Source organism: Neolamprologus multifasciatus, chromosome 17 (genome assembly GCF_963576455.1).
Source record: "Neolamprologus multifasciatus chromosome 17, fNeoMul1.2, whole genome shotgun sequence".
NCBI classification, from domain to species: domain Eukaryota; kingdom Metazoa; phylum Chordata; class Actinopteri; order Cichliformes; family Cichlidae; genus Neolamprologus; species Neolamprologus multifasciatus.
Genome location: NC_140455.1, coordinates 36766932 through 36781472, shown reverse-complemented (window position 1 = coordinate 36781472; position 14541 = coordinate 36766932). Strand labels below are relative to the sequence as shown.

The 14541-nt window shown below is 40.8% G+C and overlaps 1 protein-coding gene and 1 long non-coding RNA gene across 3 annotated transcripts in view; one reads left to right on the top strand and one right to left on the bottom strand.

The window, feature by feature from the left end:
- The window catches only part of LOC146499816 (uncharacterized), a 146736-nt gene that overhangs the window by 100998 nt on the left and 31197 nt on the right, over positions 1-14541 (bottom strand). The window lies entirely within an intron of this gene.
- sgip1a (SH3GL interacting endocytic adaptor 1a) overlaps positions 1-14541 on the top strand; it is an 80981-nt gene that overhangs the window by 44066 nt on the left and 22374 nt on the right. Inside the window, exons 4-10 of one of the 2 annotated variants that reach the window (XM_085138545.1) lie at positions 6383-6446; positions 7018-7039; positions 7150-7170; positions 8681-8737; positions 8994-9057; positions 9523-9698; positions 14081-14092. In XM_085138545.1, coding sequence (XP_084994671.1) covers positions 6383-6446; positions 7018-7039; positions 7150-7170; positions 8681-8737; positions 8994-9057; positions 9523-9698; positions 14081-14092 — 416 coding nt within the window. Of the gene's footprint in view, positions 1-3705; positions 4788-6382; positions 6447-7017; positions 7041-7149; positions 7171-8672; positions 8738-8993; positions 9058-9522; positions 9699-14080; positions 14093-14541 lie in introns of those variants that run through there. The other variant, XM_085138546.1, reaches the window with a different exon arrangement.

Here is a 14541-nt window from a genome sequence, read left to right as displayed (position 1 = left end):
ATCAAGTCATTAAATAGTATGCACCACAAACCCTGCTGTTTCCCTCTGTTAATGAACTCCTGCCACACACATTCATGCATTCATGTCATGGTGCAGGTCCTGCAATGTCCTAACAAGGAGTAATCATTTATTGGGTTATTTAAAAATGCAAACGTTTGGTGGAGTCGTGTGTGAATACAAATATCTGTTCTGATGTATTTTTATGTGTGGGTATTTCAATGCTAAACATTGTAATGACCTCGAATAAAACAACGTTTTCCTTGTTCATTATACTGTGTTTGTCCTTTTCTTGCACTCTTTAATTATTGGGAGTGCTGTTTTATAGTAGATGGACATGAAATAAAAATAAGCTTCATAAAAGCAATAAGAGGTCATTCCCATAAAACAAAATAGTCCTGCAGGGTTGAACTCATTTAAGGTAATGTGCATGAAAGAGCAAAACAACACACATGTGCATTTTCTTAGTACAGCTGTGAACCTGTCAGCTGCTGCTTCAGGGAAGTCGTAGAAATGAACCCCAAAATAGAAGTAAAGGGGTATTTATTTAAGCTGTCAAATCTGAAACAAGTAAGATGTCAAGAAAGAACTGGATTTCTGATATTTTGGTTCACTTTGAAAACCATCACTGCTGCCCTTAACTGAGCCTCACGAGAGGAAAAATATAAAAGTAAACGACTTTTATGCTTCCAACTGGATCTTTGTAGTTTTAGTCAAAGCAACTCTTTAGCTAATGCTACAGCGACACTAGAAAGACACCGAGCAGAGACTGTGCGATGAACAAAATTGTGACACGAACGATCTTGTTGCCTTTGAAAATGAGATCAGGATCATCGCTGTCTTCGAAGCAGCTTTGGTGCATTCAGGTTGTGATTTAAGCCTTTCATGCATGAATTTTTACAACCTCAACCAGGATTTTGTTCTTAAGTATTTTTATTCATCTTTAGGCATAAAAAAAGATTTTTGAACTTCTTTTTTTTTTTTTTAAGCATGAACTTTTCAAAGAGTTTTTTTACATGTCCAATTAGTCCATAGGTGTCAAACTCTGGCCCGCGGGCCAAATTTGGCCCGCAGCCTACTTACATTTGGCCCGCGAAGTCATACCAAATTACTATTAGAGCTGGCCTACTGGTATTATACAGCTAATATATATATTGTTTAGTATTAAGCTTTGCTTGTTCCATATCAGGTTTTCAGCAAAACTTGTTTGAGTCCATAAGAAAAGATCTGGAGGAAGATTTTTTTCAGTAAATATTAATGTTAGCCCACGACTTTGTTCCAGTTTTAAATTTTGGCCCACTGTGTATTTGAGTTTGACACCCCTGACTTAGTCCACTGGTTGACCAGTGGGTGGCAGGTATGTAGTGGTTTATGAGCAAGTATACCATCAAGACTGACACAAATAAAAGAAAACGGCCTTTGAATAGCTGTAACTGTGGTGACCGCTGCGCATGAAGGGGTTAAACATTTAGTCTGCTGTCGATCTGCTGTTAGTTTGGGATCGAATGGGGTCAAGTTGATGATAATAACATATGTGATGGGACGGCGATTAACTGGTAAACTCGCAAGTCGCAAATTTGTTGCCATCTATGTTCACAGAAAAATTCACGTTTACCTCAGATTTCAAACAGCAGTTTGTCTATAAAGATTCATGTAGTTGCTGCAGGTTGGTGATTTAACTGAATGATGATAAAGGTGCTCGACGATCTTATTATTTTTTAAATAGCCACAACACAAACATTTAGCAACCAGCTGTCACGTCCCTCATCAAAAACACAAAGATGAGTTGTGCTCGTTGCTGCAGACTCAGGTTAAATAAATGAGTCTGCAGTCATTTGCAAAGCAGTCAGTCTGCAAGTGTTTGCAGTCAGTTCACATCAGGCCGTGATTGTTTGGAGACCGGTTGCCTCCCACCCGTGACCTGTGCAGTCACCGTGGGATCAGGTTGGTTGTGTTGCTTGATCAGTCTGTTGGAGACCAGTTGGTTGGTGCGACTATTTGCAGTATTTTAAGGTTTGGCACCAAAAAACTTTCTGCATCAGTGGGTCCACTGATTATTATTTATTTATTAATTTTATTCCCATTTATGTTTGTTTACTTGCTTACTTATTCATTGGTTTCCTAGTTGCAACCTCATTAAAACTGGGAAAACTCCACCCCAGTGTGAGCGAGCCACAAGTCAAACTCTTCAAAGATTAATCGGACACGACGATATCAGACTAAAATAAACGTCTGTGCCTTGGTAGCCCAGCTGTTGAAGGAACAATTTAAGCTCCTTCCATCCGTTATACTAAAGGCTGAGAGAGAGCACACTGTGTCCTCATCTGGAAGCCTCCCACAGATTGTTCACTGAGATCAGAAGGAGGGGAAACTGGTCTGGGAAAGCCAGAGATTGAAAGAAGCGATTGCAGTTTGGCATCGCGAAATGAAGTCGTCTGTACTTCGAAAGGGGTAAAGCTCGACATCAGCTGAGGGGAGGAGCTGTCGGTGTATGTGTGAGAAGTGTGCATGTTTCATTCGTGTCTGTAAAATACAAACAGAATGAGCAGACAGCAAACGACACATACGTATGTACTCACAGGGACACACAAACAGCACGATGGCTTCCACAGTCGCCCTGCTGAAGTACATGAAAGTAATAATACTTGTTGTATTTTGGTACTTTGTCGCTTTGCTGAAGGACATCGATGGCTGTTTATGTCTAAGGTCTGTAACGTGTTAGACGGGTAATTAGGGCTGCTCGATTATGGCAAAAATGATAATCACGATTATTTTCACTGAAATTGAGATCTCGATTATTTGACGGTATTTATTTAACAATAACAATGTTGAATAATGACTTTAAAGATTGTCAAAAATAATATAAAATAGTGCAAATACTGATAACAGTGCAAATGTTTGCAATATAAGAAATAAATGAAAAATGTAAACATCTATGTTTAGTGAAGTTTGCAGTGTTGCTCTGTGGTGCAGCTACGACACTGTAGCAAAGTTTACACACTGTGTCTACTTGATCCACGTCTGACTCCGCCAACCCATAATGTTTCCACACCACTCAAGTTTTTTTTACCTCTTTTCAACCAACAGCAGTCACTCTCCTCTCCAAATAACTTCTGCTGAGCTTTCTGAGCTTCCCTCGGGTCCTCTTAATCAGCGGTCCCCAACCCCCGGGCCTCAGACCGGTACCGGTCCGTGAGTCGTTTGGTACCAGGCCGCAAGAGTTGAGGCTCAGGTGTGAAATGTATGGTTTTCAGGGTTTTTATCGGTTTTCAGCGTTATTTTGTTATCGTTTTTATCGTTTACTCGGTTTTCCTGGGTCTTTTCACGTGTGTTATGAGTAAATCTTCTTTTTTTCGGTACCGGTACTAGTTTTATTTTGTTGTATTTATCCGCGACACCTTAAAGGCCGGTCCATGAAAATATTGTACCCATACCCATATGGAAAAGAAATAGTAAAAACTTATATGATTTACTCATGAAAGTGGCCACTTTCTCATTACTTTCATATATTGTTTTAGTAAGTATCCAAAACATACAAGTTTCATTATATAATTTTTCAAGGGATCTTATATCTGTTTTTACTCTTGTATGCTTTTCATACAAGTTTCACACAAGACAGATACCAACTTTATAAGATTTATATACATCTTTTCCATATGGGTAAACCGGTCCGCGGCGCAAAAAAGGTTGTGACACGTGTTCGAAATGCAGAGAGATGCGCTCGATTTGCCACACGGAGCAGCGCGAGAGTAAAACACGAGGGAGGGGCTAATAACCGGCTCAGTCATTTTTAATGATCGTTGAAAGCCCAGATCGTAATCGTGATTAAAATTCGATTAATTGAGCAGCCCTACGGGTGATGCATCACCATAAGATAAAAGGATAAGAAAGCATTAAAAGAAAAACGGAAACCTTCCTGCTCTTCATCCACGATCTCAGTGACCTCACTGATTAAAAGCCGATGTTTTCATATGAAAGAGTGCTCATCGTGTGCCTCGTAAGATTTCTGATCTTACCTAAACTCTTATTTTTGACCTTGCCTTTATAGAAACGAGCACTTCTTTCCAACACCTGATCTACTCGTGTCCGTCAGAATTCATGACGCTCTTGGCATCATGAATATTCTGCAGTGACGTGTGTGTGTGTGTCTCTACCTTTTCATATATAAAGACAGATCATGTCCTTACGTGCAACATATGAAACTGCCTTTAGTCTTTCTGTATGTGTGCTGGTGCTGATTGTAAGCAGCGGGATATTCATGTGAACCTTGACAGTCACCATTAATAGGATGCAAGGCTGAATATGTTGGCAGCATCAATGGAGAGTATTTCTGGGAGCGTCTGTCCTGGAGGTCTTCTCGGATTGATTTCTCGCTCTGATGCAAAATTAGTCGAGTGGAGAAATGAAATAAAAACATGGAAAAAATGTAAACAAGGTGCAGGTACTCTGCTTTTGTCCCTGTGAGTCTGCTGAGCTTTGGTGTGGTTTCCTGTAGACGCTCTTAATTTTTAGCAGGAGACTACGATGATGATATTTGTCTTTTATTCATGAGTAGGGTCACTGGTGTTGAATTTGAGTACCAGAACACATCAAGGACGGGAGCACGATACCGTTTTGTGTGTGTGTGAAGTAGCATCAAGTTTCTGTTTGGAGACTTGTGTGTAACTGCATGTGGTGTGAGGTTGGTCCTTAGATTATGTGATGAGATCGCAACCACACAAAGAGGAGGAAGCATGAGAGTAAGGGAAACATTGGAGAAGAAATGGAGGACAGCTGGGCCTTCATTTGGGGTAAGAAAGAGGTGCGAGCATTTGAGTTTGTTTAGCCTAATGTAACTAAATTAAACATGACTCATTTCATAGACAGGAGGATTACATATTAAGATTAAGATTACATGTTTAATTTTTAAAACTTGAAGCTGGACTAATGTGCTGGTCAACTGGCAGAGTTGTTTTTGTAGAGTGATTCCTGAACAAACAGGATACTTTGTGCTTAAATTGGTAAAACAGGAGAAAGTCCAGAAGTTTCATGTGAACAGTGTCTGCGTTTCTCGTCTTTCACCTTTTGTCCTGCAGCTGTACCGAGTCCAGAGTAAATGCGTTTTGTTTTAAGGCATTAACTCGAGATTCCTTGAGGCCTAAACACACCAGCGCTGTAATTGTTTGTTTTTCAATGAGCGGCTCCATTAGAGCTTCAGGAGATGTGAGGTGATGACTGTAGAAGGCTGGTTTGGTATGACCCCTGAATCACTGAGTAATTACCAACTCCAGTAACTTAATGGCTGATTTTGTTCTCACCTTGTGAGTTTGTCTGCGAGCATTTTGAGCTAGTAATCAAACTCCTGTTCTGTGCATTAAAAGTCAGCAGTTTCTCAGCGGCTTCTAGGGCTGCACGATTTTGCATAAAATGAGAATCACGATTTCTTTTGCTTAGAATTGAGATCACGATTCTCTCACGATTTTCTTTTCCAGTATAAATATTTATTGCACTTATTAACTGCACATCAACTTCGTAACAGTTGAGACTGAACATAAAAACAATAAATAAACATAAAAACAACAAATATCTCACATTTTGTTGTTGCTGCAAAATGTTGTACTGCTTGAAATTCTGTCTCCACCGTTGCTCGACGCTGCGTGTATAGAGCAGGTAGTGCAACAATAGAAAAATAGTTGCGGGACGGCACTGTGTAGCGTTTGTCTGGGGTGTTGATCATTTTCCTAAATCCCTCGTTTTGCACAGTGTTGATGGAGCCATATCTTTGGTCAGGTGATAAGTAACAGCCTCCGTAATTTCTTTGTGCCTGCGGGAGTTCGACGGGTATAGGGAAGCGCTGTATAAGGTTCCCGTTATTGATGTTTGGGTGGTTGACCGGGACGGATTTTCTCCTGTCACTTTCTCGTCATCCCTGACGTGCTCTCCGTTGTTTTTTCCTGCTAATTTTAGCAGCCAGCTTCTGTATCACGTGGTATAAGGCTCCGCCTTTGTCATTTGTTGAGCAGGAAGAGTGAGCGCTTGTTTTCATGCAGATTACGTCCCGGATCAAAATGCGGTACAATCGTCGTTTTTTTGTTTTTTTTTTAATCGTTGTCATTTGGAAATGAGATCGCACATAAGTATGAATCGAGATCGCGATTTTCTAACGATTAATCCTGCAGCCCTAGCGGCTTCTTTCTTGATGTTCGCTGTGCTCAGAAAACTTTGTTTTCATTCTTTTTTTTGACCTCGCATTGATGCAACGAGTCACTAAATAACACATAAAACATTTTCTTTAATTTCCTGGGTGATGGATGAGTCGTTCACTGAGCCTTTAACCCACGAAAGCTTCAACTTCTAGTCACGTCTTTGTTTCTGCTTAGAATAATTCACCTTTTTGTCTTTTCAGGATTGAAAAAACGTACCAGGAAGGCCTTTGGGATACGGAAGAAAGAGAAGGACAATGATTCCACGTAAGTCCTCTGTTGTTGTTTGATCCACGCACAGAGCTTATTAGTGCTTCACTATGATGCTGTGAAGTGGAGCCACAGGCTGACTGAACACTCGGGGGGGAATGATATGTGACAGTAGGTTATGCATATTTATGGCAAAGGAATGAAGGGATTGTGGTCAGGAAGAACAATTACAGGATTAGTATGTCAAATGCGTGAAATGCTAGACAGCAGCTTCCTGTAATCATCTGCTGAATACTGTATAGACTTTATAGACACTTTATTGTCTGTCATGTGTTATTTAGGATCTCACACAAGCTTACAATACTTGTTGCTTGTTTTTTGTGTAAGATAAAGGGAACAAATGTTCTGCATTTATGTAACTACGACAGTCATAATAAAGGAAACTGCTGCCTTGTAGCCATGTTCTAATCCTACACAAAGCAGTTGAAGCGTTATGAACCTGCGTGTCTGTGGAAGTGTGTGACTATGATTATGTGAAAACCTTTTTTGTATCTGGATTAATCAGAAAAAGACTTAAATGAAGAAGTTGTGTCTTAAGTGACATTTTCCTCTCTTTTGGTTTGCACAGGGGGTCTCCAGACAGAGATGGTGTAAGTAACAGAAACAGTTTTATGTATTTATGTAAGCCTGTGTCATCAGAGAAATTTGTGAAGCACATTGTTTTTGTGTTTTTTCTTTTCCTCTTCTTTTCACCTGACAGGAACCTCGAGAGGTTGAATCGGTACTGAGCTCAGCTTTTTAGACTCTAGAGAAGTGTAGTGTGTAGAGCTTAGACTGGTCATAGACGTCGCAGTATGTTCTTTAACTCATCGGTCTGATGCAAGTGCAGCTGTTTCAGCTATCTGTTCTTTAGCGGGCTCTCTGAGGAAGCTTTGTGGGGGTGTGGGGGGTGTTAGGGGAACAACACCAAGTCATTTGGAGTTATGATGAAACCTCAGTGTTGAAATCCTGTTCAGCTCCATCGACTAACTTAAAACAAAACAAAAAACAGTAGGGATGCACCAATACCGATACTGGTATCGGGTATCGGGACCGATACTGTAAAATGTGGTATCGGTTAACTCGTAAAAGTTAACCGATACCATGAACCGATACTAACTTATTTCATTAATCAGAGGGTGGATTGTCATTTTTGTTGTAGTTTTTTAGATTGGCCACTAGGGGGACATCCCGCGCTAAACGGGCACAGGGTTAGGCGAGTGAGACTGGCGGCTCCAGATAAAAAAGAGAAACTGGAGGCTGCTGTAGCTAGGCTAAACAAAATGTCAGCAGTGTGGAACAGCCAACTTTAACTCAGGTTTTGGAAAAGCGACGAAAAATGTCAAGAGAAAATCCACGGGCAGTTAAAATAACAGAGGCTCGACTCATTTTATCGCTCTGGATGACCAGCCAATGCCGGTCGTGGAAAACATAGGATTGCACCGTCTTCTCAGCATACTCGAGCTGCGATATGAAATTCCCAACCGCCCACACATCAGGGAGATAATGGTGCCAAAACTTTCTAAAGAGGTAAAGACAAGCAGTGTGTGCGCGATGTCAGTTCTTGGTTTAACGGCACAGTGGACTGATGATCCACGGGCAGATGAGTTCGTTTGTCAATGCCAAATACTTTCGTTATTTTGTTTGTTTGTTTACAATATGGACACTCTGCAATAATTTAAAAGTTTATTTTATTCTCAAACCTAATTTGTATTTCTTTTATTCCAAACAGAAGTGTTTATTTATTATTCTGAAAGCTCGAGACAGTGCCAATAGTTCAGTGATATTTTGTTAAATTACAATGTGGAGACTCTGCAATAATTTAACAGAAGTGCTTATTTTTCACTTGAATTTTTTTTGTGGTCATTTTTATTAAGATATTATTTTTTATCGGCAGAGAATAAAATAAAACCTGTCTTCCAATTCATTGTGTGTGTGTGTGTGTGGTAGAAGTATTGGTTTTTGTACTCGGTATCGGCAAGTACTCAGATCCAAGTATCGGTATCGTATCAGTTTGAAAGAATTGGTATCGTTGCATCCCTAAAAAACAGCCAATTTGCTGTCTTGAGGAGCCGCTAACGTAACAGAGTAGCCTCAGAGTAAAAGCTTTGTGACTTAAATCTGGAGTTCAAGGTGTTTGGGTGAGATTAGCTGAGACGTAGTTCCACTGTGTAGGTGTGTAATGCAGTTGCAGGTATCATTTTTTGTTTGGTGAGATTTGAGTCAAACTGTTTCTGTTTTCTCGCTCTCAGAAGAAGACGAACGGGGCCCCGAATGGCTTCTATGGAGATATCGACTGGGACAGATACGTAAGTAAAAACTGCTTTGTAGGCCCAAGATGACTTTCAAGACTGTTTGTTGGTTTCACTTTCATGTCGTGACTCTTCTGTGTTTTATAAAACAGATCAACAGCTTCACACATGTTAGTTGTTTGTAGATGGTCCCGTCAGGTCAGCGGGTTTACGTGTAGCTTACACAGTGGATGTGGGTTGTCTGTGTGGAGTTTTTACTCTGCAGGAACAGCTGCTGTTTGTCACCTTCATTCAGACTCATTGTGTCTTTCAGAACTCTCCTGAGGTGGATGATGAAGGCTACAGTATCAGACCTGAAGATGAGTTAGAAGAGGAAGATATCCTCAGCACAGTTTTTAATACGTGGCAGTTTCTGTCACGTTACTTGGCAAGAACTGGATCGCTTTCATTGTTTGTGTCGCATTTGCTGCACACTGTTGGGTCAATTTTTGTCGTGCATGTGATGGAAGATAAATGTGACTCGGCTCACAGAACAGATCAATATGATTAGTGTTTTACTGAGAAATGGCTCAAGTTCTTTAAAAAGGTGTTTCGGCAGCAGATTTAAGATACAGAGAAGTCTTCGTTTTTATTATGTGGCTAATAAAAAAGTCATTAAAAACAGAAAAGAAGATTTCTGGCTGTGAATGTGTCTTAAACAGGACGATGTCACAGAAAACAGACTTTTGTAAAGAAGAAAAGATTTAAGTACAGACACACAAAGCTTCACCGTGGTTCCTGGGTTTCTCATCAACCGTAAGATGAAATGTAAACGTTTGTTTTCCTTGACATTTTTCTTTCACTCGCCACCAAAAAGTCTCACTTCTTCTCCTCCGATGAGTCCGAGGAAGAAGAGGACCACAGGAAAAAATTCAAGATCAAGATCAAGCCTCTGCCGCCCGATCGTGTTGTGGAGGCGCCCTCGGTCGATGAGCTCAAAGCCTCCATAGGCAACATAGCTCTGTCCCCGTCTCCCATGGTGAGTAGATCTGGTTTCACTGGTCCGTCTCTGCTGGCTTTAAGTTAGCCGTGCATGCATCATTTTCTGATTTGTGGTTTTAACTGTGCATAAATGTAGCCGTATCGTCTTTTCTACTGTGTGTGGTACTACATGTTGAGCTGCTTTAACCAGTATTGCTCAAACGGGACATAAGGACACCACGAGGACGACTGAAATCACATTTCATTCCTCTGTTATGATTTATAAAAGACCTCTAATTTCATATAATCGATTTCAAGTGTTTGTGATACAGTCTTGGTCAGACTTGGTCATAGTCGCTGACTTCAGTGTTTGGAGTAACTCGAGGCAGATGTCCTACCACAGCAGAAACCATCTAAGCACCGCTGCAAAATAGCAGGGTGTGAAGCTCTTATTTGAAGCGATGCAGCTCAGTCGACGAGTCCAAATTCTCACCGGCGTCCTCTTCAGACAGCCCATAATTAGCGACACCCCTGCCTTTCTAGCTGGGACCCATAACTTGAGTGTTTTCCAGTGAGGAGAGCTGGCTTAAGTGTCTATCTTGAATTATTCAGGTAGGAAAGTGGGCACCTGTGTGTCAGTCTGCTGTGGTCATTTGAGCCTCTGGGCCTTAATAATTGAGTCCAACTTCACCCACTGACTGTCAACCTGATCACGTGTGAATGATTTTTCACGCTGGTCACGTCTGTGTGAACGTTTATGAAGAGTTAATGCATGAGGAGGCCGGTGTTTCTTACCCTCTCTCAGTTTTTGATCATTTTCAAAGGACTATTATTTCAGTGTGACAAGCTCTATTTATTAGGCTTTGAACTAGGGCTGCACGATTTTGCATAAAATGAGAATCACGATTTCTTTTGCTTAGAACTGAGATCACGATTCTCTCACGATTTTCTTTTCCAGTATAAATATTTATTGCACTTATTAACTGCACATCAACTTCGTAACAGTTGAGACTGAACAAAAAAACAATAAATAAACATAAAAACAACAAATGTCTCACATTTTGTCGTTGCCGCAAAATGTTGTACTGCTTGAAATTCCGTCTCCACCGTTGCTCGACACTGCGTGTGTAGAGCAGGTAGTGCAACAATAGAAAAACAGTTGCGGGACGGCACTGTGTAGCGTTTGTCTAGGGTGTTGATCATTTTCCTAAATCCCTCGTTTTGCACAGTGTTGATGGAGCCATATCTTTGGTCAGGTGATAAGTGATAGCCTCCGTAATTTCTTTGTGCCTGCGGGAGTTCGACGGGTATAGGGAAGCGCTGTATAAGGTTCCCGTTATTGATGTTTGGGTGGTTGACCGGGACGGATTTTCTCCTGTCACTTTCTCGTCATCCCTGACGAGCTCTCCGTTGTTTTTTCCTGCTAATTTTAGCATCAGTGTTGCCAACTCCTCAGTAAGGAAAATCGCTATTGGTTGTCCTAAAAGTCGCTAGAAGTCGCTAAATGACGTCATCACCTAATTTGCATAATTGGTCATGCTAATGTAATTGTAACTTACGCTGCTGGAGAGAGAAATAACATCGTGGACGAGACATAAAGTGAGCAAAAAACGTCCTAAATGCATTTAGAATTTATTTAGAACTACAAATTAAATTTCTTTTAGCAATTATTGTTTTTTGTAATGTCACAATTCCAACCCTGCTCCTTTACCCGGGCTTGGACCGGCAAAAGTGACCCGAAATAGGCACTCTGGTGGAGTTACTTTGTGTGTGTGTTTATAAGTAGTTTTAAACCTGATCCACAAAACAGCATAAGAGTAAAAGAGTAAAAGAAGAACTGACTGCGTTACAGCACCCGCTGCTTGTTGAGAGTAAAAGCGATATGCACTTTTTTTTTTTTTTTTTAGAAAAAAAGTCGCTAGGGGGTCTGAAAACTCGCTAAATATAGCGACAAAGTCGCTAAGTTGGCAACACTGCACGGCGCAGCTTCTGTATCACGTGGTATAAGGCTCCGCCCTTGTCATTTGTTGAGCAGGAAGAGTGAGCGCTTGTTTTCATGCAGATTACGTCCCGGATCAAAATGCGGTACAATCGTCGTCGTCTTTTTTTTTTTCCTTTTTTTTTTTTTTTTTTTAAATCGTTGTCATTTGGAAATGAGATCGCACATAAGTATGAATCGAGATTGCGATTTTCTAACGATTAATCGTGCAGCCCTACTTTGAACACTAATACTTAACATTTATCTTATTTAGGAGTAGAAGATAAACAACACACAATAAGATGTCAAGTGCGGCCCTAACTGTATGACATATTTGAGTGTTGGATGTTGAGGTGTTGCTCTTCATTTTGGTTCAAATCGGCATGATGTTTAACTGCCCAGCGCGTTTTCTTCATACATGCACACTAGGGGTGGGCGATATAAACGATATACGATATAAACAATATAAATTTGGCCAACGATAGAGATTTCGACTATATCGCTCTATCGTGATAGCGCATGTTGATGATGTCACCAAGCTGTGCCTGTTTTGGTCAAAAGCATTGCAGCGGCTAAAACCATTATCATCTGCAAATCATGGCGGGCGATAGTCATAGCAAAGAGATGAAGCATTTGATTTGACGATTGCATTTGTCCCTAAAAACATTTTTTAACAGATTTCTGCAGCCCAAATCGTTTCGAGGTCAGTAAGCACAACCAGAATTCATACATAAGGCACACTCTTGATTTTTGAGAAAATTAAATGATTTTAAGTCCTTATAGTGTGGAAAACACGTTATACAGAAGAAAAGAACATATCGTGATATATATCGTTACTGCACATGCTTCAAATTATATCGCGATATGAATTTTAGGCCATATCGCCCAGCCCTACTGCACACAGTTATTTCATGGCTATGGGTAAAATAATTTAAAAAAAGGAATATAGGCCACGTGTTAACTGAAAGACTAAACACTGACTGTTGCATGTATGTGTTTGTTGTTTCTGTAACCTTTAACCTGTAACCTAACCTAACCACAGACACGGGCTTTACGTGCCCGTGTCTGTGGCTTTAGATGACTGCTTGCGTTGTAAAAGAGACTCTGCTATGCCAGTGTTGATGTCCCATTCCTCCTTTTTAATCTTTCTAATTCTCTCCCTGTGCTGTCTTGATTTTGCTTTCTCTCTCGTCTCATTATTCGCTGCCTCAAATGATGCTAAACTCTGTAGAGGAGTCCGGTAAGCCTTTGCTTTGTACCCCTCCACCCCTTTAACCTTTTCATCTCTCTTGGCATTTACTACCTGCTGAAAATAGGCTAGCTACATTTAAAGCGAAATATTTATAGGGCCTGTTTTGTGATTTCTCTGTGGCTGTAGCCACTCGTCACTGCGGTGCCAGGTTATTCTCAGCGTTTTCGCGCCTCATGCACAATGATGTGGCTGCCAAAGTATTTGGACTATGTGAGCCCTCGTCTTTCAGGGTGTTTCTGCTGGCTAAGATTTCTTAAATCTGGTTTTAATGAGTTTTTGAGTGTTGAGCGCCCAGTCCTCAGTCCAAACAACTAGGTTGCAAACAGTAGAGGCCAGCAAAAGGTCAAGGATGGAGTGAAAATGTTTGAGCTTAAATAAGAGATCTCACATAACTTTTGATATCTTTGACATCTTACTTTTTCTATTTTGGGCAGAAACAAAGAATGTGTCCTACCCGAGCACCAAAAGCAAAGAAGCAATGTTTTCTTTTTGATTCTTTTACATTTTCATATTTCAAATAGAAAATATCTTTAAAGGCTAAAAGGTCATAACGTGAGAGTCTGAGAGCTTCCTGCTGTGCTTCCTGTTTACATACAGCCAAGCAGCAGTGATTGGTTATGACAAGCAATACAGAGCTTTGTCCTTCACCAGCGTATCCAATCAGAGGTCTCCTTTCTAGGAGCGTTTCCCACCCACTGTTGCATCACTTTAATCGCTCACTGCACAACTGGATCAGGCACGAGAGTGAGCGATGGAGGGAGAGATGGCTGATGCGAGGTGGACATGACACAGACAGATGGAGAGATTTCAGTTCAAATTAAAGATGCCAAGAGGGCAGATGGAGTCTGCAAGGGAGAATAAAAGGAAACTCTAAAGGATTAGTTGGCAAAAGGGTGGTGTTTGCAGGAAAGTGATTAGAATAAAGATGGATGAAAAGTGAGACTACATGTTGTTCTTGAACACGAACCTCGAGTTAGTTTAAATAAGTCATTCTCACTTTTTTCCGATTGTCTGTTTGACATCACACAGCTGTTTGAGCTTATTTAAAATACAAATCTGAGACACATGAGCTCGTTTTTTATGACCACATCCTCAAATTCAGCCAACCAGGCCAAAAGTTCTTCTCATCCTGATGCATATGATGTCTCCTTTACTGATTTGTCACTCTCTGATCAGGTGTCTCTTCTCTCTTCCTTTTTGCTGGTCACAGAGACGCAGCCCGGTAAGTGGCTTCTTCTTCCTTTTCCCTGGGCTTAGACTAAATGTACCGTAGCATGTGCCACATGTCTACTTATTCATTTCTCCTTGTCCTTGGGGTCAGTTGAATAAGGGGAAATATGTAAGGGCAAGCAGTTAAAACAGTCGATCAATATGTTTCAAAATTTCATTAACATTAAAAATATTTTTAGCTTTTTAAGATCAGCGATATTCTTGTGTACTTCTATTGGGTATTTCTTTGCCTTCAATGGCTTCATGCTTGGTCTCTACTGGGGACACAATTTACACTTTGGACAGCTCGGACTCTTTGATGTCTCACTTCAGTCACTCCCCATCGTGTCTCCTCATCTGCTCTCCTCCCTGCCTTCTTCTCTCTCCTTATCTGCCCTTTGTTGGCCTCTCACATCCTGCTCGTGGTGAATTCATACACATGCTCTCTTAGACTTTGGTGTT